We start from the raw sequence: 20,804 nt of genomic DNA, 5'->3' as shown, positions 1-20,804 counted from the left end.
TTTATTTAGCTGTTTGAATGACCGAAAAATGAAGTTATCTTAAAAAAATGCTTTCGTTAATGTTTTTCAAATATTTTATGAACTTTTGTTTTAGTGTTCAATGCAGTCTGACAGCTCGCGAAAAAATATAGCACTTCAATTTTTTGGAAGCTTTATTTATTTCTGAATTTAAATCATTGTTTTTTTTATAAAAATATAGTTTATCCTATAATAAAAAGCATTTACTAAAGTTTCAAAAGATTTAAAGGGTTTTTCAATAAGGGGAATGGAATAAAGTGGCGTTTGCTGTGTGGCACGTAGCGCCGTCCTGCTGGAACCACATGTCGTCTAGGTCCATATGGTTCAATATGGGCCATAAGAAATTGGAAGGGCCACCACGTCTACCGAAAAATGGGCGCAATGCGCGCAACGTTTGCATTAATGAACACTCATTTTGATAATAAAGTTTTATCATTGATCTGCCACAGGGCGCCAAAATCGACCCGCGCCAATTGAAAAACCCTTTATAAAAAATCGAAGAATTTTAATCAATTTTTAATCAGAAATCAAAAAAAGGACAAAAAAAAGAAGAAAAAGAGAAAAAACAAGAAGAAAAAATAATAAAATCGACATGCAGTTTTAGGACTCATTACATTTTAAATACAATTTTGAAAAAAAATGAGCGAAGTGGCTCAAATATCTCCTTGAGTTTTGGTAATTTTTTTTCCTAGCTTACTTACTTACTTCATTGGCCGTAACAGCCCGTTACCGAGTTACAGCCTGCCGAGTAATGACTCCCCAGGTGTCTCTGTTTTTCGCACACCTTTTCCAGTTTCTTAAGCTAAGTGAAGCCAGGTCATCCTCAGCTGGGATCTTCTACCAGACAGGAGGACGTCCTCTTCGCCGTCAACCGCCAATTACCATTTTGAGGAACAGCTTCTTCGCCGAAGCAGTTCCTTCCATACGGACGACATGACACAGCCGCCTTAGTCGCTGCAGTGTGACTCGTTTGACTATGCCAATATCTTCGTAAAGCTCATACCGCTCATGGTTCATTCGACCGCGGTAATCGTCTTCTATGCGAGCAGGGCCAAAAATCTTGCGAAGTACTTTCCTTTCGAAAACTCCAACAGCGGCTGCATCTGATTGTTTGACTGTCCAGACTTCGGCGCTATAGAGAAACGACGGGATGATGAGCGTCTTGTAGAGTGTTGATTTCGTTCGTCGAGATGGTGGGCTTTACTACTCAATTGCGCACTTAGCCCAAAGCACCTGTTGGCAAGAGTTATCATTCGCTTGATTCCTATCTGTGTTTTATGTTTTGTCCATTTCGTGGATTTTTTACATGTAAAAAATGCGCAAAAAATTAATAAAAATCAATGTAGTATTCTAGAAACTTCAAACTTGTACTTTATTGAATTAAAACTTAATTTCCAAAAATCTGCGTAATCGTTTTTTTTAAACTATAATAATTAAATAGTTTGAACTTTTGATGAAAGTTTTTCTTACCTTATAATTTTTGTATAATGCTTGAAATCTGGGTTTGGATGGTTTCTTTAGGAATAGATCATTTCCTTATTTCCTTTTCTAAAAAAAAAAAAACTATAATCATTAAAAACACAAAACAGAAAAATAGTGAAAAGTTTTCAAAATTTTGTGGTTGTTGAGTTGTCAAATGTTGATATATTTATTTCGCGGACGGTATACAAATGGAACTCATAATCAGGCTCTGAATTATTTAAAAAAAAAAAAAATTCACTCACCAAAATATATTTTGTCGCTTTCAACAAAAATATACTGTGATTAAAACGTTAGCTGCAATTGCTTATAAAAAATAATTAATTATTAACAAAAAAACAAAACGATTAAAAAAAAAAACAAATTTAAATTTTTAATAATTCTTCTAAATTTATTTTGCCAACAACAAAGTGCTCACAACTGATACAGGAAATGTATACCAACTACTTTTCCTATACTCGAAACAATTGTTGACGTCGATTTGAGCAATTTTAGGATGCGCAGTTGTTGTTTTTTTTTTTTGTCTCAAAAGTGTCGAGCTTTGTACGCTCTCTTTGAGCTTGGTGTTAATTTGGGTTGAACGATAGTTTGTGAATTTTCAGCGGAATGCTCTCGAAAAACCAGTGCATTGTGAGCTGTTGCATTGAGTTTTTTTGACACCAAACGAGACTTAATTTTTCCCGGCGCAAAAATCTTTCAAAACAGTGTGAACATATTACTAACAGGGTTGAGCAGAGTGCACTAAATAATTAGTGAAATAAGCGGATTTAGTGAACTGAAGATTTAGTGATAATGAAACCTTATTTAAAATAACAACTAAAAAATTAGTGATAGTGCAATTTGGTGGTAGTGCAAAATGCCCAACTCTGATTACTAATCTAATAAAATTTGGCCGAATTGATTATTATACACATTGGTTCCATCACATGCAATACAGCTAAGCCCAACCTTAATAGAATTAAAGTCGAAAAAGAAAAAAAGAGAGAAAGGTGAGCGCGGGCTTGCTAGTTTGTTTGCTTTATAAAAACATTTTTAAAGTCAAATCATACATTATTGCCTTGCAAAAGCCATGAATAACACTTTACTAAGTTTGATGATTTCCATTTAGTGAAATCTGTGTGGCATTTCCTAATCATTGTTGATTTCTCTGGCAGGAATTCGGAATCAGATCATGGTAATATAAAATAATGAAAATGGTACCTTAATTTCTGTGCAACTTTAATGCAATACCAACGGTAATGGTAATGGTTGTACGGGTTAGTCGAAGGTCTTTACACATTGCGACCAAATTGATTTGTGCGCCTCGAAGGGCTCAATTTTAATTATTTAGTATTGCGAGGAATCGAACCAGCTCCTTAGGAGAGAGCATTAGTAAGTCTTCATCCGCCAGTAGGTACGGTTCCATGATTCTGTGTCACCTGTGTCTTAATGCTTCACAATTGGTGGTCAAGTGGTCCATGGACACTTCTTCATCACAGCACATCCTGCATAATCTCGTGCTTGAAATGTTTATTGCCGGCAAAGTGTCCTGTAAGTGCTCCACAGAGTAAGCTGAAGCGCGTTTTGTATAGGGTTAGAGCTGATTTTACTCTGTTGGTATGAAAGTTCAGGAACTTTTTGGAGTGATTAAGGCCGTTGTGCCATTCCAGTATTCCTTGGTGCTATTTGGGTCCACAATTTTTTCGTTTCTTGTTTTAGGTTGTTTTTTTTTTGAAGCCGAAAAATTGGGTTGGTCCAATAAATGGCCCTTCCGCCACTTTTTTGGCGCAAAGGTGTGCCTTCTCGTTTCCTTCGTGTTCCTCATGTCCTGATACCCAAACCTGATTAAGAGTGCATTGTTACACTCTATAAGAGCTTTCGAATTGAACGTAAAGCTATTTCATCGCATACCATTTCATTTTAAATGTGTCAGCGAGCAAAGCAGTTCGCTGCGTTTAAGTAATCAAAGCATTGCGAGAACTTCGAGACGTAATTGAAGAGGAGGAGTGCGGGAGTTACGGGAGCAACACAGTTAGAGGCACATCTGCTGAGAGAAATCTTATGGGAAATGAAGGTGATTTTAGAAAGGTTTGAAGAATCATCGGAGACAAGTGAGAGTGCCTATAGCAGGTATAGTTGGAATTTATTTCTAACAAAAAAATTACGAATTTTGCGATATGTTGTTCTTAGAGGTCGACCATTTTCATAATTAGTTTCTATCGCATGAAGTTGTGCATCCGTCTACTTGGCAAATGTCAAAGAGGTACCGTACAAAAAGAGGTACCGTCTAGGAACTCACATCTAGGAGTCACTTTTGAAAGGCCCTTTATAATTATGAACATTATTTTGCCGCTTTGCCATTTGAATCCTGCTTGTTTTACGCTGTGTGCAGGTTTTGACATGTGACTGTCTGCCTTTAGGATTTGTGGCTTGTTTTGAGCGGTTTTCACGTGTGTTTGCCAAAAGTAAAATAATAAAACACGGAAATAGAAGCGGCTTCCACGCAATAACAGTGGTCACGCACACAAATGGCCATGACATGCCCACGTACATGTGTATGTGCAGCCAAACATATGCTGTAATTTAGCAGACGTACTGGTTTCACATGTATTTGTGCGGTGCGAACACCGAAATAGCCGAGCAATCGCATTATGAGCAGCGCGACTCAGGCCCAACCCGAAAACCACAAAATGTCTGCCTGCGGCGTATCAAATATGTGTTTACATATTTACATATATATGTATAAGTGCTTCCATATGTGTATGTAGATAATTCGCATATGAAAACTTACATAGTTGCATCTCATTTTATTGACTTTGTTATTTATTCGTTTATTGTGTTGTAGTTTAACTCTGCGATCCCGTTTGATTTGCGCTGATTTTTCTCTGGCACTCGTATACGAGTACACGTACTCGTTTTTTTATATCGAACTTTATTTAGCAGTCCAATAAGCAAAATGCTGAAAATATTGCTAAACATTCTGTAGAAAGTATTTATATTTCGAATTTATATTCAGACTTAATTTGAAAGACAAACGGGCGCTCCCGTAGAGTTTCGATGTACACGGTTTTTGTTTCTTTAGTGATTTGCGGCAATTTTATTTTTTGTGGCCATTAGTATTAGGTGCTGTGTCAGCCATAAAGATCTCAGCATTCCGTATACTTTACCAATTGTACTATAGATATGATTATCCCAAGTTAGTGTTCTATTAAGTAAATAAGTCTCGGTTTTTAGCTACATCGACGCACGGTACCCCCGATCTGTTTAATAAAGTTTTGTCATAAACATTGAAGTCGAAATGTTCTTTGAAGATACCAATGCATTGCGACTTATTTGGCTTCAAGACCAGACCATTGTTACTTGCCCGCTCCTTGACTGAGTCTAGGCCCCTGTTGAGGCTATGTATACAAGTTGTTAGAGAGATAACGAGGAAACACTGAGAAAGTTGCCACATATTTGGACCGAACGCTGGGTTTTCATAAGACCTAGCTTGGGTAGTTATATAAGTACAAATATACTCGTATGTCGGAAATTATTCGAGCACAATAAAAGGCATAGAGTTTGCAAACTGACAAAGACGAAGCAAGGCTGATTCATGCCTTTAAAACGCCTATATCATAGATATGCATTTGTATATATTTCTCTAAACGTCAAAACGCCAAAACAGCAAACCAAAAACCGACTAATCAATAAAGCAGCCAACCAACCAAAAATTAATGACCTTAAACAAATATGCAAATATATATTTTAATGTACATACACATGTATGTATATATGTACATATATGATGGTAAATATATACATGTTTTATTCATATGTATGTGTGTATCTACATCGGTTCTTGACTGTTTGTTTTGAGTGTTTAATTTTTCTTGATTTTGTTTCGGCTCACTTTTTGTTTTTTCGTTGTTGTTGTTTTTCTATTATTACTTTTTCGCCACCATTTTACTTTATTTCCTTTCCCATATGTGCTATATATAATACATACAAGTACTTTTGTACTGACCACAAACCGAAAACCACAAGCAATCACCTCCACCTGTACGCCATCTGTGTGCGGCAACTACTCGCTGCGAGCCGTCAAATGTCGCTGAGAATTTCGTGTGGTGAACTCAAGTGTTTCTCATGTTAGCGTTTATCCTGCAGGAGCCACTCATTTCTGGACGCCCATAATTTTTGTTTTACATCTACGAGGTGTTGGAATAATATTTACTTGCTTATTTATAGACGGACTAAGCATTGCGGTAAAGAGTATACGATAGACATACATATGCACGGGTATAGTAAATATAAAAGGCCATTTGTGTACGCTTAATACACTCCTCACAAAAATTAAGGGAGCAAGAAAAAAATTCAAATTTTTTCAGGTTTTTTGACGGACTGTATCTATGTGAAAAATGATCGTACCAGAAATTTAAAAAAAACATTTTGAAGCTCCAGGGCTCTACTTTTCGAATCCGTGGAGCAAAAATTTTGCCAGGCCACGGTTTCAACGCAATCTGAAAAAGTATGACGAAAAAAAAATTTTCCAAATTTTTATCTTTCTTGGGCTCCACGGGCTCGAAAAAAATTTTTTCGATAAAGCGATCATATGGACCAGAAAGCCTGATTATTCAGCTTCATTTTCCTTTTTTTAAATTCTTCCTATCCGAGATATCCGGAATTGAACAAGAAAGGACCCTTTTGTCCTCAAGCAGCGATATCTCGACAACGAATGGTCGCATCGGAAATTGGAGGACGGTTTTGGAATCTGCAATAAATTCCCCATAAAATTCCGTGTAGACGTTTCACGGCGAAATTTTTTTTTTCTTTCAGTACTTCCCTGCAAAAAGTGGAAAAAATTGAATTTTTCTCTTGATTTGGAAAATCGGCTGTATCACCGCAAATATTGAGCATTGAGCAACGGTTTTCAGGGTTTTTTTCACCTTAATGTATCCCTAATAACCCTGTAAATTTTTAGATTGATCCACTGAACCGTTTTTCCGGGCCGATCAATCAAAATTTTTAAAAAAATTAAAGGAACAAGATGTTTACCCTTAAACATTTTGTAATTTTTTTGAAATGGAAAAATCTTTTTTTCTCTCACTTTTTTTCTCAATTCTGCACCAGATACTGCATTAGTTCAAAAAAAGAAACACAAAAAAAAATTTCGAAAATTTTCGAAAAAAAAATTTTTTTTGAAAAAATTTTTTGAATTTTTTTTTTTTTTTTTCTTTTTTCATAAAGTTATAGCCTATCAACAAAGCATAAAAAAAGGTCTACACCTTAATTTTCGTATTAAAAAATTTATCGAACAAATTAAAAGTTGATACCCCCAAGGCAGGTCGAATATTCGTTTTACGAATATTGGAGCAATTAATTTTTCTGCGTTACACAAAGTGTCTAAAAAACAGTTTTTTTAAGACTATCCTGCTTTCTTGGTTAAAAAAACCAAACAACAGTTTTTGTCAAAACTCGAGATTTTTAAATTTTTGGTAAAAAAAAATTAATTCAAAGTTTTCGCAAACTTAATTTTTTTTTAATTTTTCATCATGCCTCGCCGGCATTTATCCGCGCCAGAAGTCGCTCGATTAGTGACTCTTGTAGAAGAAGGTCACACTTATCGTGAAGTTGGGCAACAACTGAACGTTAGCTCCTCTGTCGTATCTCGGGCTTATAATCGGTATTTGGAAACGGATGGCTATGAACGACGAGCTGGACAAGGTCGTCGTCGCGTGACCACCCCTCGCGATGATCGAACGATCGTTCGACGTGTTCGTCAAGAACCGTTTATTCCTGCAAACGTTGTCGCCCGGTTTCACCCCAACATTAGAACCTTACCTGCATTAGAGCGGGCGTTAGTTGAAACGTGGCGACGGATTCCGCAGAGAATGATTCGAAACTGCATTTCGAATATGCCTCAAAGGTTGCAGGCTGTTAAGAGGAACAGAGGTGGCAATACGCGGTATTAGCCCACACACACACACACACACACACACACACACACACACACACACAATCTTTAGAGAATGAGTTTGGAGTCTCAAAATACTGTGGAAGTGACGAGCCACGGGGTCTCATTCTCTGAGAAAACCACACACATACACGTGCGTAAGCACAAAAGAAGCGTGAATCCGACCGAGCAACCTCCACGTGGTGCGCTTTGGGTAACGCAAATGCCGGCGGTGGATGTTCCAATCCACTTTTATGTGGAATAATTTCAGTATTTGACTTAAATTTAAAAAAAAAATTTTTTCAAAAAAAAAATTTTTTTTTCGAAAATTTTCGAAATTTTTTTTTGTGTTTCTTTTTTTGAACTAATGCAGTATCTGGTGCAGAATTGAGAAAAAAAGTGAGAGAAAAAAAGATTTTTCCATTTCAAAAAAATTACAAAATGTTTAAGGGTAAACATCTTGTTCCTTTAATTTTTTTAAAAATTTTGATTGATCGGCCCGGAAAAACGGTTCAGTGGATCAATCTAAAAATTTACAGGGTTATTAGGGATACATTAAGGTGAAAAAAACCCTGAAAACCGTTGCTCAATGCTCAATATTTGCGGTGATACAGCCGATTTTCCAAATCAAGAGAAAAATTCAATTTTTTCCACTTTTTGCAGGGAAGTACTGAAAGAAAAAAAAAATTTCGCCGTGAAACGTCTACACGGAATTTTATGGGGAATTTATTGCAGATTCCAAAACCGTCCTCCAATTTCCGATGCGACCATTCGTTGTCGAGATATCGCTGCTTGAGGACAAAAGGGTCCTTTCTTGTTCAATTCCGGATATCTCCGTGACACATGGACGTAGGAAGAATTTAAAAAAAGGAAAATGAAGCAGAATAATCAGGCTTTCTGGTCCATATGATCGCTTTATCGAAAAAATTTTTTTCGAGCCCGTGGAGCCCAAGAAAGAAAGATAAAAATTTGGAAAATTTTTTTTTCGTCATACTTTTTCAGATTGCGTTGAAACCGTGGCCTGGCAAAATTTTTGCTCCACGGATTCGAAAAGTAGAGCCCTGGAGCTTCAAAATGCTTTTTTTAAATTTCTGGTACGATCATTTTTCACATAGATACAGTCCGTCAAAAAACCTGAAAAAATTTGAATTTTTTTCTTGCTCCCTTAATTTTTGTGAGGAGTGTATATAGTAAGAATATGCATATATATTGATTTTTCGCCGCGATCATTCCTGTACACACATACGCACATATATAATATTAAAATTCGTCAAAGCGTGCAGTGAAGCGTAGAAGTTCGATAGGCCACTTGTATGTATTGCACATATGCATGTGTGTATCTACATACGCATGTATATTTGTATGTATGTATGTATGTACGCATGTACTATTTGCGTGTGTGAATCCGACGGCTTGGAGCCAGTTTGATGAAGTCATAAAAAAGTTTTACATTCATACTGAATCATGTATGAATTTATACAAAACTTTTTACATACCCACAAGCCATTCTCCGGTAGACCGCAATGGTAGGACAACATAAATGGAATTTAATATGTTTACTAAGCCCAAATCAAAGGTAGCGAGAAAAATTACAAAATTTGTATCGAAATACGAAAGTTCCTTGTATCGCTCCAAAGGGACTTGATTTTTATTTACATATTTATTCAGCTAAGATGTGTGGGCGTATATGTAAGACTTTTTTTTAATCTTTTATAATACATGTAAAGAATGAAAGTTCCAACATTTATAATACAGAATGCAAACTTAAAACTAGAAACTAACAATCAGACATAAGACCTGACCTGAAAAGTGTGGGGCCTAACCCATAGACGACACTAGTTTTATTGCATTCACCTGTTTTCCAGTTCGTACTAACCTTAAAAAGGCAGCTGTTGAAATTTCATGATATTCTATTCATTAGGGCGTGAGTTATTGTGCTAAGAGTGCCGCTACTTTTGTTATTTTCAAAACAATGGATCAAAATAATTTGGGGTTTTATTTTCATACTACTTTTTGACGGGGAAAATACAGTTCAAGCGAAGCAATGGCTTGAAAAATGTTGTGGGGACTCCGCTCCATGAGAAACTACAAATAAGCGATGGTATATCGAGTTCGAGAGTGGTTGTAGAGACACCACACGGAGATGATGCACAACGCAGTGGACGTCCAAATAAGGCGGTAACACCGGAAAACGATCACAAAATCCACGAAATCGTTTTGAATTACCTAAAAGTGAAGTTGCGTGAGTTAGCTGAAAACGTAAATATACCAAAAGAATGGGTTGGCTTGCTATTGCATGCGCTTTTGGCTATGAGAAAGCTCTGTTCAAAGTGTTTGCTGACTGTTTTGATTCATCAAGACAACGCGCCGTGGCACAAGTCAAATTCATGTAGTTTCGCCGTTGTTTTGATTGACTGCCATATCGCAACATTTGGCGGCTCCCAGCGACTGCTGGCTGTTCGCAGACCAAAAATGCTCGCCGGTAAGAATTTTTGCTCAAATGAAGAGATTAACGCTGAAACCGAGGCCTATTTTGGGGCAAAAAATAAATCGTTCTATAAAAGTGATATTGAAATGTTAGAGCGGCACTGGAATGATTGCGTTGTTCTTGATGGAAATTACGTTGAAGAATAAAGTTAATTTTGAACAAACAAAACGTGTTTTCTTTGTTAGAACCGGGACTTTTCAGCCTACATGCTATAAAGGCAGTAAGTCTAATGGTGCTCACATTCACCAACGCAAGCGTACGTTCCGTGCCAGCTGACACGAAAACCTTATGAAAGCCCCATGTACATGAAAAATTACCACAGTTCCGTACCGTCTTACCACACAGTGTTGCCAACAGTACATTTTGAAATCATTTACAAAATAAATTTAGAAAAATTTTAATTTTTATTACAATAACTTAAAAACAATGTTGTAACTGATCACGCGGATGTATGTAACATGGCAACATTGTGTCACTTCCACAAAACACAAACACACACAAACCGATGTATTGCGTAAATATGTAACCCAAGGAAATCAGCTGTTTTCTACGGGAAAAAGTGTTACTCAATTTTGTGTATTCTACGGGAAACAGAAAGGAACTATGATAACGTGGGTGAGTGCTGCCATCATAAGGCGGCCGCCGTAGCCGAATGGTTGGAGCGTGACCACCATTTGGGAGTGCGTATGTTAGAATCTCCGTACATGAAACACTAAAGTGATAGAAAACATTTTTTAATAGTGGTCGGCCCTCGGTTGGCAAAGGCAAGCACCCGAGTGTATTTCTGCCATGAAAAAGCTACTCATAAGAACCATTTGCTTAACGTAAGTGTATGCGCGAATTATTATTTTGTAATAATATAAGTAAACCCTGCGGAAGTCAAGGATGATAGACTACAAGGTTTGGTCATCCGAAGCAAAATTGTGAGAGTATCTTTGGCTGCCATGTCATAGAGGGTTCTCTTAGGAGTCTTATGCTCGTCCAATCAATCGTTGTCTAAACTGTAAGGAACTAAGTAATGAACGTTAGCTACATTGATTTCTTCGTACATATATCACCAAAGAAATCTCGGGTTTTTCCGACCTCTGTGGTGAAAAAACCGCTGTCATAACCCTGGTTACGTCAGCAAATCAGTTCATTCCTTCAAAATCGCAGGGAACCGGTTAACGGTTTGAATTTGAATTTGAATAGGTCGTGCAAAGGAGCACCAAGCCAAAAAGCCCATTGTATTTAGAGCTCTAAAAAGAAGGTAGATAGTCAAGGAGAAAAGGAGAAAAGTATCAGAGAAAGTGATAGGAAAGAATAGACGTTAACGGTTTGATGCTGGCCACACCATCTGAATTCTCTTTACCATTTAATATTCCTGATTATAAATTTTTTTTTTTCATTAAATAAGATCGTGCCAATTACTTTAAATTTTTCGCACATTACTTTAAAATTAACCACATTGTCCTTATTTTAAAGTAAAGACTTTGTTTTTGTGACAAAATTCCTTTTAAGTTGGCTAGAACAGAATGGGGCTTAGTATAAAAAAATTGAATAGGTAAAACCTTTTTGTAACTTCTCTATGACTGTGGACAAAACGTAGTGTAAGTGATTTCGGCGCCACAAGAATAATAAACAAGCAACCAAGAAAATACTTTCTAATTCATGATGCGAAATATTATTTCTTGAAAGACGATATTAAAGTTGGTTCTATTTAAACTCGCCATTATCATCTCAATTCGAGTCTCCCTTGTTCTTGTAGCACCATCGATTTCGGCTTCAGTAGTCTTCATTTCACTATTGCTGCCCCATAGCCCGTCACGCGTAAAACTACACGAATTTCTTCATATCGCCTCCTGGAACTAGTTCTGTAATATCATTAGTGTTTTTTTTTTCATACGTCCATTTATTTTTTTTATAGTTTCCAGCCTCCTCAAGTCTTTCTCTTTACTGGTCGCCATTACCAACGTTTAAGCGCCGTAGCAAGGTCTCAACATAAATCGATGAATAGATGCTTTGAATTTTTTATTCATTGCATAGAGCTGTTCCCGAATACACAAATGTTTTTAACCCTTCAAACTTGTAGCCACTTTGTAATCAGTGGCCTTCTTTTGCTCTCGGATGTCGACAGAATCGTGTACTTAGCCTTAGATAGAATCTGTTTAAAGCCAATCTTCATTGCAGTCTCGTCAACAATGCTTAGGGGTTCCACTAGTCTCCGTAAATAAAAAAACAGTGCCGTGCTATCTGCGTTGGCAAATATCTGTGCCATGTGTCCTTTGAAATTAGTATTGAGCAATGCAAAGTATGAGACCAAAGGTTGTAAAGGACGGGATATTTCCTTCTTTACTTCTGTCTGTGCTAACTTATCATCACCGGATTAATGTATATTATCTTAGCGTGCAAATGTAAACTAGTTAGAGTACCGGTATTTGGTGTTTTTTAAGGCCAAAGAAGCCTGGGTTGAAACTAAAATTTGACAAAGGCGAGCCAAGAAGCACTGGGAGATTAGTAACTCCTAGAACACTCAGTCTAAAAAGCCAATTGTATTCAAAGCTCTGGCAAGTAAAAGGGTAGATAGTCAAGATGGAAAGGAGAGAAGCCACGTATAGAAAGAGATGGCTAGTCCCGTGAGAATTTTCCAGATTCTTTGGCAAATCTGAAAAAAACAAGTTTGAGAGAATGAATTTGACTGATTCTCATGGCATTGGGACCTAAAATTCGTAGCCTTGCTCTAGCAAAGGTAGGACACTCACAGAGAAACTGCTCAGTGCAATCCGCCTCATCTAAACAAGACAGGCAAATTGGGTCCTCAATGATTCTAATGTTGGTCATGGCCAACATTTCTTCAACTGAACGTCATTTCTTCCAATTTTTAAAAGTAAGTTCGACAGTTTTCTGTTCGGGCTTGTGACAGCAATGTAAAAAATTCAAATCTGTTTGTTAGAAACTACAGAAAATGTGGTTTCAAATGTGTATGTATATACATTTTTTTTTATTTTTCTTTTTTTTTTGTCTAGTGTGTCTTATAGCTTTCGCAGCAATTTATGTACAATGAATATAAAATTTATATATAATTTTAATATTTTCTCAATTTTCACTTTTTCTTACAGTTACGGTGGCATACGTGGTGGTTATCAACATTTTGGACCACAAGGTGGACAGGACTCTGGATTTCCAAGTCCACGCAGCGCCTTAGGTTATCCTTTCCCGCCCATGCATCAGAACTCATATTCCGGCTATCATTTAGGCAGTTATGCGCCGCCCTGCTCGAGTCCACCAAAAGATGGTGAGTATGAAAACAGTGAAGAAGGTTTACATAGCCTCTTTTGTCAGTGGTCAAACCAAATAATAATTGAAGAAATTAAACAAAAAATATATAATACTAAATAGTACCTAGTAAAAATATAGCAATATGAAAAAATAAATAAATAAAAAAATTTATTAAACAAATACTTAGTAACACTGGCCCAGCAGTAAACAAACTGCAATGCGATGAATAAGCGCAAATAAACAAATATTAACGTAGCAAAACAAATATACACTAAACTACATAGTAAATGAATGTGACTCAAAAAATACAGCCTTGTGAGGCGAACTCAAAACGAACAATTGACCTCTGTTGTACCAATAAAAACACAAATCGAATGGCAGACACGCGATTTCCCAAGGAATTAACTTAGTGCTTCAGCGGACAACCGAGAGCGACATCTGCGTTTGGGTGACAATTGCAAAGTACTCTACAGGCCGCCATTCAATGTTCCATGTGTACATATGCATATATTTATAAAGTAATAAAGGTGCATATGTATGTGTGTGTACATGTATATGTGTAAATGAAGTTATAAATGCACATACATTTTCGTTTCTATGCTTGCTCTAGCGCTGCACAAATGTGTCACGTTAGTTCGTATTTTGCCGCCCTTTTCGTAGACAACAGAAAAAAAACAACATTTTTATTTCATTTACTTTTTTAGTTTGTCTGCATTTCCATTCCGTTCAGTTTTAGTTTGGGTTGCTGGCACACTCGAGAAAAGGACAAACAAGATTTTTATCTAGATGGTTTTTTTTTGGTGTAATGTACAGCACTTTTAGTATTGGTTGTTGTAGTTTTTGTGCATTGTGTTTGGGTAAAAACATACTATTTGCCTGCATAATGATCGATTGAGACGTATGTATGCACACTTACAAATATCACTCATGAAATATATGTACGGTTGTATATTCTTATGTAAGGCTTCAGCGACCACGGCCCAATGGGACATTGTGTTGACAATTTCAGTGGTTGTAGTTGTTGTTAATATTTTATATTTGTTTTTATGTTCCCCAACGTTTACTGTTTTTTTTTTGTTTTCTTTGTCATATCGTATGTATCTCTCTTGTGCCCTTTGTAAGCACTCGTTCACACACACACACACACACATACATATAGGGCTTATTCTCATGCAATTCACTTGCATGTTTGTTGCTATAATACCCGATTCCAAAAAATGGTGGCAGCAATTGTGCTAATCGTTTGGTTAATCGTGCGGCCATTGTCAGTTACTCTCTCCGCACACTCACAGCCCAATAACTTTTACTTACATTTAATTTTCTCTTATTAATTTTGAGCGTTTTCGATTAATCCTATAATCGAAATCTGCGATTGGGTGAGAATTTATTTGTTTATTTTTTTAAAGGTTGCTTCTTACGAGGCTTTATGCATTTGTCTGCTTGTTTGTTTCTCGCTTCGAGTGGCAAATGACAATGACATGCATTTTAACACAAATCTCCATAGAAGAGCAAAGAAATTGGAAGTGAGTGCCATTTAGTCGAACATTTGCCGTACACACAAAACCAAAAGCATAAAGACGATTGTCAACGATTGTGGTTGAAGGTGTACAACAACAACGTCGACAACTTTATTCAATTGCTGCCGAAGCTGCGACTGCTGCTAGCGGGTGATTCTCGAGTGCGCGCCACGTTAACAAAAGGCGAAATGAAGTGAATTAAAGATGACGCCAAACATAAGCGAGAATAAGAAATAAAAAATAAAAAGAAAACGCAAACAACAACTACAAAAAACGAAACTCACCGAAGGTATCTCAAACTTACAATGAAAGTATCAAAAACTACAACTTAAAACGCGTGAAATGTTGGTACTCAACAGTTCAACAGCTTTAATCTTCGATACTTCGAAACTGACGTTCTTTTTTACTCTTTATGTCACACCGACTTAATTTTTGAACTACATGCTTGACTCCTCTTCAGTGGTTCGTTGGCGAAGAACATTTTTTTCCATCATTTCGATTTGTCCAGATTTAGTGTTATTTTGCCTGTACATAAGTCGCCTTCGTTTCATTTGGGAAGGAGTTCTCATTATTATGCCAAACTAGTGGTGGCACGACTATTTTTTACTCGTTTACTCGTTTGCTTCACTTCGCTTTGTCTTGCACGGTGCATTTCTTTATATGTATCAATGCATAAAACGTATAAATAAAGATTGCCAAAAACGCCCAAACAAGCGAACTTCTGCATTGAGCACTTTTTGCAAGCGTATTCGTCTCGATTTGAATGCTGTTACCCGAGTTGTTGTTGCGGGTGTCAAACCATTTGTGGTTAAATTATTCTCGACGAAATCACTTTCCATAAAGGACTTAAAATATATAACTTGCTGAAAGTATAAGTATAAAAAAACGGAATGAAGGTAAAGAGTAAAATATAAAATTTTTTAAGGGTATTTACGAAGATCCCTGTAAAAGAAGGGAGAGTGGAAGACATAAAAATTACAATAGACTTAAACCATCTGAAGCCCTATGCTCCACTAGGAGAAGATTATAGCCGTAGTAGTATGATAGTAGTAGTTGAATGCACCAAATATTGACTAGAAAACTGCTGAACCTGATGAGGAAATAAACTGGTTTTAGTCAGATGCACCTGGCGTTATGAACTTTCAGAGTGCTTTAATATGTTTTGTGCCATTTTTATGAACTTGAAATATGCGCAAAAATGGGGGCATTATTTTTTATTTTGTAATCCAAACCCGTTGATCTCCACTTTTTTGATTTTGCCGCGCTGGGTTGAGCAAAATTGGCCTACCTGGTGGGTTATGGTTAATAATTTAAATTTATGTGAATAAAGCTAGGTTGAACTTGTAGAATTAATGCCTTAAACCTAAGTGGATACACTCGAACGAACACAAAGACCTTTAGAACATTAGACAATTTAACTTTCAATGAAAAATTCAATTAATGTAATACATAGTAAATTATGATTTTTTGAGGAGCGCACTAATTTGTGTCCCAGGACACTGGGAACGAAGTAGCAAATGCATTGGCACCCTCTCTGGCCTCATTATTAGTAGCGCCCGAGTTCAGGAGTAGGATAAGCTCAGGAGTGAAGAGCTAAGGCTAAGGGAGGTTAATTGGTACGAAACAATGCGGCTACGGTAGGCGAAATCCCTATTGCGAGGCTTAGAAAACTCATACCCTACTGATGAGTAGAGGGCACACTGCAAACATCAAACATAATCTAGAATAACTTTAATTATGATTTTAAAAGGCATTATTAGTGCCGTAGATATTTCACGTAAGTGCAACAACAGTTTTGGTGTAAAAATTGGTAGAATATATTATATTTACATAAATCTCAAATCTTTCTCAGTTGACTTAGGCGATTATTGCTAGTGACCACAGATGTAATAAAAGCTCTTGAACCACCTATTTTTTTGAGAATGGTAACACAAACGACATGTCAAATGTGTTCATAATTTACTTAACGGTTTGACATTTACGAAATGGGACGCTACACGCTTGAACAAAATTGGGAAATATTGAAAACCTATTTCCAAAGTGGTGAGTCGTCTTCTTCTTCCGCGGTTACAGTAAATGGGGGGCGTTACCGTGACATGCTCAAGGAGTTTTTGTTTCCAAAAATTGAAGAGGATGACATGGACGACATTTGGCTTCAACAGGACGGTGCAACTTGTCACACTGCCAAAGTTACACTCGAACTTTTGTCTACGGTTTTTGAATTTCGATATCAATTGGCTGCCTCGGAGCCGTGATTTAAGCCCGTTGGACTTTTTTTGTGGGGAGCCGTTAAGGACAAATGCTATGCAAACCATCCAGAGACGATTGATGCTTTAAAACACGAAAGCGAAGTTGCCATTCATGAAATTGGAGCCCAAACAATCGAAAATGTGCTTAAAAATTGGGTTGATCGAATGGCCTACTGTAAAGCCAGTCGTGGCAGTCATTTGAACGATATTATTTTTCATTCATAAATTACAATGTTCAATCTTCAAAATAAAAAAAAAAGTTTGAAAAAATATTGATTAGTTTTTTTTATAGCCGATTCAAAAAGCAAATTATACATGGCCCACCCTATATTTATCTGATGAAAACTTTTTACTATAAATTTATTTCTTAAAATTAGCCTAAAGTTATTGCCTTTGAAATGTAACAGCCGCCTCTTATGCATGGTTGTAGAGGCCTCTCGCCTACTGTAACGTTTTGGCTTTATAATTCTTTTTATATTATTATATAGCTTGTCTTTATTTTATAATTTTGTTGCACGGAGTCCTTGTCTGGTGGAAATCACTGGAAAGGATGACATCATTTAAGCAGCTGGAGCCATTTTTATTCTAGCGCTTAACGCTATACTGAATATAGTACCCGATAACATTGCAGGAAAAACTGCCTATACAGGCGCCGCAAGCAGATTGAGGTGTTCCAGCTATAAGCTAGACTTAATCTGCAGATACTCTAGTATTCTTAAAAACTTTGTGTTCATCCCCAAAGAGCTGAATCAATGTACATCCTCACTAGATCCGAGTGGAACTTTTTTCATTCAAATTCCCTCAAGAAGAAGAGTGGGCGGGGTGTAACATTAGGATGAGCATGGCAAACATGTTTGCAGATGGCGCGAAGTTGGACGGAAGAACTGGTGGCGGTGTATGCTGCAAGGAGCTCCCCATCAAGCTCGAGTTTAGGTTTTTGGCGTACTGTAGTGTTTTTCAAGCGGATGCAGCCCCGTTTAAGGAAGCATTGGATGTAAATATCTACTCTGACAGCCAAATAGTAATTTGGACCTTGGGCTCGTTGCTTGTGCGTTCGGAATTGGTCGGGGGAATGTCGGACTTCTCTCTAGATTGCATCCGAATACTTCGATATTTGACTTATTTGGGACCCGCTCACAGCGGCATAAAGGGAAGCTGTTGTGCTGATGAGCTGGCTGGACAGGGCACCCTAGAGACGTTTTCATCGTAAAATGAGAGGATTGGGGTTGCCTTTTGAGAGCCTGTTGTCTGCTACCAGAAAGATGGGTCTCACGTTAACTCAGCGAGCGCTGGGCTATTGTGCAAATCGCCACTGTTGGTCATCATACTATACTCTAATCCAAAACCCCATCTTACTTCTGTCTAGTTCCAACCCTTCTCATTACCCCTCCCTCGCACTGTATGATATCACAAGGGGAAACTTTTGAATTTTTGCCAAGTGGGCACCTCGCAAGGGCAGCAATTTATCTTAACCTAGGATATTTCGTATTTCTAGTATGTAGCACTTCCCCTTATCGCCCAGTGGTTATTTTTATTCTTTGAAAATAGTTAACAAACATCTATTCAAGCTATAGTAGAAATATCAGTAACATTTCTTATTTTGAGAATTTTTCCAATGCGTTTTAGATTCGTAAGATCCATTTAGATGCGTAGATTATTTTGTTTTAAAATATGAATTATCATAAGTAAATGCAAAATAAAAAAAATTATGCGTTTGAAAGGCTTCTGAACGCTTAACTGATCACAAACAGTAAACGGCCCTATTAATTACACCCGAATATGATTAGCTCACCTGCTCTTCAACCGGCAATGCCTGGTAACGGTTTGCCCTCGCATTAAAAGGTTCCTAATAGTTGTCACCAAATAATAATAATCGAGCGTTTAGTGTCTAACTGATCGGGAATTTAGTCAAGCGTTGCATTTTACTACCTACATACACACATACATACATATGTACATGCGCTCATACTTAGGTACAAACGTCCTTCCGTACGTGCAAACACCGAACTGCTGTTGCTGCTGCATTGTCCATTCGATGAGCTCTCAAGTGGAAAGATGAATTCGTTGTGATTAGAAAAAACGATTCATCTTTTCTATCGGCGCTTAGGTTTTGTTTTTGGTGTTTTTGTTTTCTTTTTTTGTTTGTGAAAGGTATTTACTGTAAAAGTCTTTTTATTTATTTTTTATCTTTTATTACTTTTTTTTATTTATTTTTTCTTTCATTTTGTAAGCAGCACTTGTGTACATACATACACATGTATGTAGACAGATATGAATGTGCCACGTTTTTGTAGTGACATAATTGCGCGCTTGACTGTGACATTTTTAGTTTTGTTTTTGGTCTTTTGTTTTTCGATTTCACGCGTAGATACATTGATATGGATGTAGGTACTCGTATAATATAGGTATGTATGTATGTGTATGTGTATAGGTAGCTGCACTTTTTTACTTTTTCTCGTATATTTATTGTTTAGTTTAGTTTAATTCTCATTTTCAATTGCAGATATACTTGTATTTCTAACAAAGTGTGCGCGTATTTTTACATGCTTGAGCAGCTTTGACGACTTTTTTGTTTGCAATTTTTTGTTTTTGCTTTGCTTTGATTTCATTTTTTTCGGCTACATTTTTGTCTAAAATTTACTTGCAATTTCGCAAAAGTATTGCAGGCAGTCGGACAAAAAACAAATAAAAAACGCTTTGTTTTGCTTGAACTAAAAAAAAAACACCAACGGCAGCGTGAGATTCACAATCGACATTGTCGTCGTCGTTACCGCCAACACGAATTGACGATTTGGCAATCGCGAAACAATTAACCTTGACGGTGAACGTGGACAAAGCCACTTAAACACAGGGTACATAAGCACATCTTACATACAATCCTATACATATTTACTTTCATATGTATGCACAGACACACACACACCTACATATGCACACATGCATTACTTGCTCAAAGTCAAAGACGAGTACATACAGGTACACACACACTCGCAAGTATATGGAGCGCTGTTCATGGCTGTGGCATGACATCATAGCGCTGTTGGGGTGGGAGTGGGCGTCAGTAAAGTTTTTGTCACCGCAAATGCGCGCTCGTACCTTAGACTCATATTGTCGCAGCTAAATGAAAAATAGTATTTTCAACATAGAGAGAGACTCGAAGCGAGATACTAAGTTTTGTTACATGAAAGCCTTTGAAGTTTCCCATTGAAGCCTTGGAGTTTCCCTTTTAACAACCACGTTCAATCTAGTTTTGCATTACCCTATTAAAGACTTCTCGAGATCGGGGCATCTATTTTCTAAAGGGTGGTTAAGTTTTAAGGGCCGGAGTTGATTTTGAATAAAATACAATTTTTTTAGGAAATTATTGTTATTTTCTTTACTATGATAAAATTGATACTGCTCAATTACTTATGGACACCTCCATCCGATGGTCCAAATTTTCGATGACGCTGAGGCATAATTGAGGTTGTATGCCGTTAATGTGCCGAATTATCTCATCCTTTAGCTCTTGAATTGTTGCTGACTTATCGACGTACACTTTTTCTTTCAAATAACCCCAAAGAAAGAAGTCCAACGGTGTCAAATCACATGATCTTGGCGACCAATTGACATCGCCGCGAAGTGAGATTATTCGGCCATCAAATTTTTCGCGCAAAAGAGCCATTTCGTTAGCAAGTGGCACCGTCCTGTTGAAACCACGTATCGTCCACATTCATATCTTCCAATTCGGGCCATAAAAAGTTCGTTATCATCTCACAATAGCGAACACTATTCACAGTAACTGCCTGACCGCCTCAAAAAATACGGCCCAATGATGCCGCCGGCCCATAAACCGCACCAAAAAGTCACTCTTTGTGGGTGCATTGGTTTTTCGGCAATCATTC

General features: G+C 37.1%; 1 protein-coding gene across 1 annotated transcript in view; it reads left to right on the top strand.

The window, feature by feature from the left end:
* LOC129246384 (homeotic protein distal-less-like) overlaps nt 1–20,804 on the top strand; it is a 40,846-nt gene that overhangs the window by 8,542 nt on the left and 11,500 nt on the right. The window contains exon 2 of the mRNA XM_054885159.1: nt 12,995–13,170. Within this exon, the coding sequence (XP_054741134.1) occupies nt 12,995–13,170 (176 nt within the window). The remainder of the gene's footprint in view (nt 1–12,994; nt 13,171–20,804) is intronic.

This window comes from Anastrepha obliqua, chromosome 4, assembly GCF_027943255.1.
Source record: "Anastrepha obliqua isolate idAnaObli1 chromosome 4, idAnaObli1_1.0, whole genome shotgun sequence".
Taxonomy (NCBI): Eukaryota; Metazoa; Arthropoda; class Insecta; order Diptera; family Tephritidae; genus Anastrepha; species Anastrepha obliqua.
This window is presented reverse-complemented; position numbering and strand designations above follow the sequence as displayed.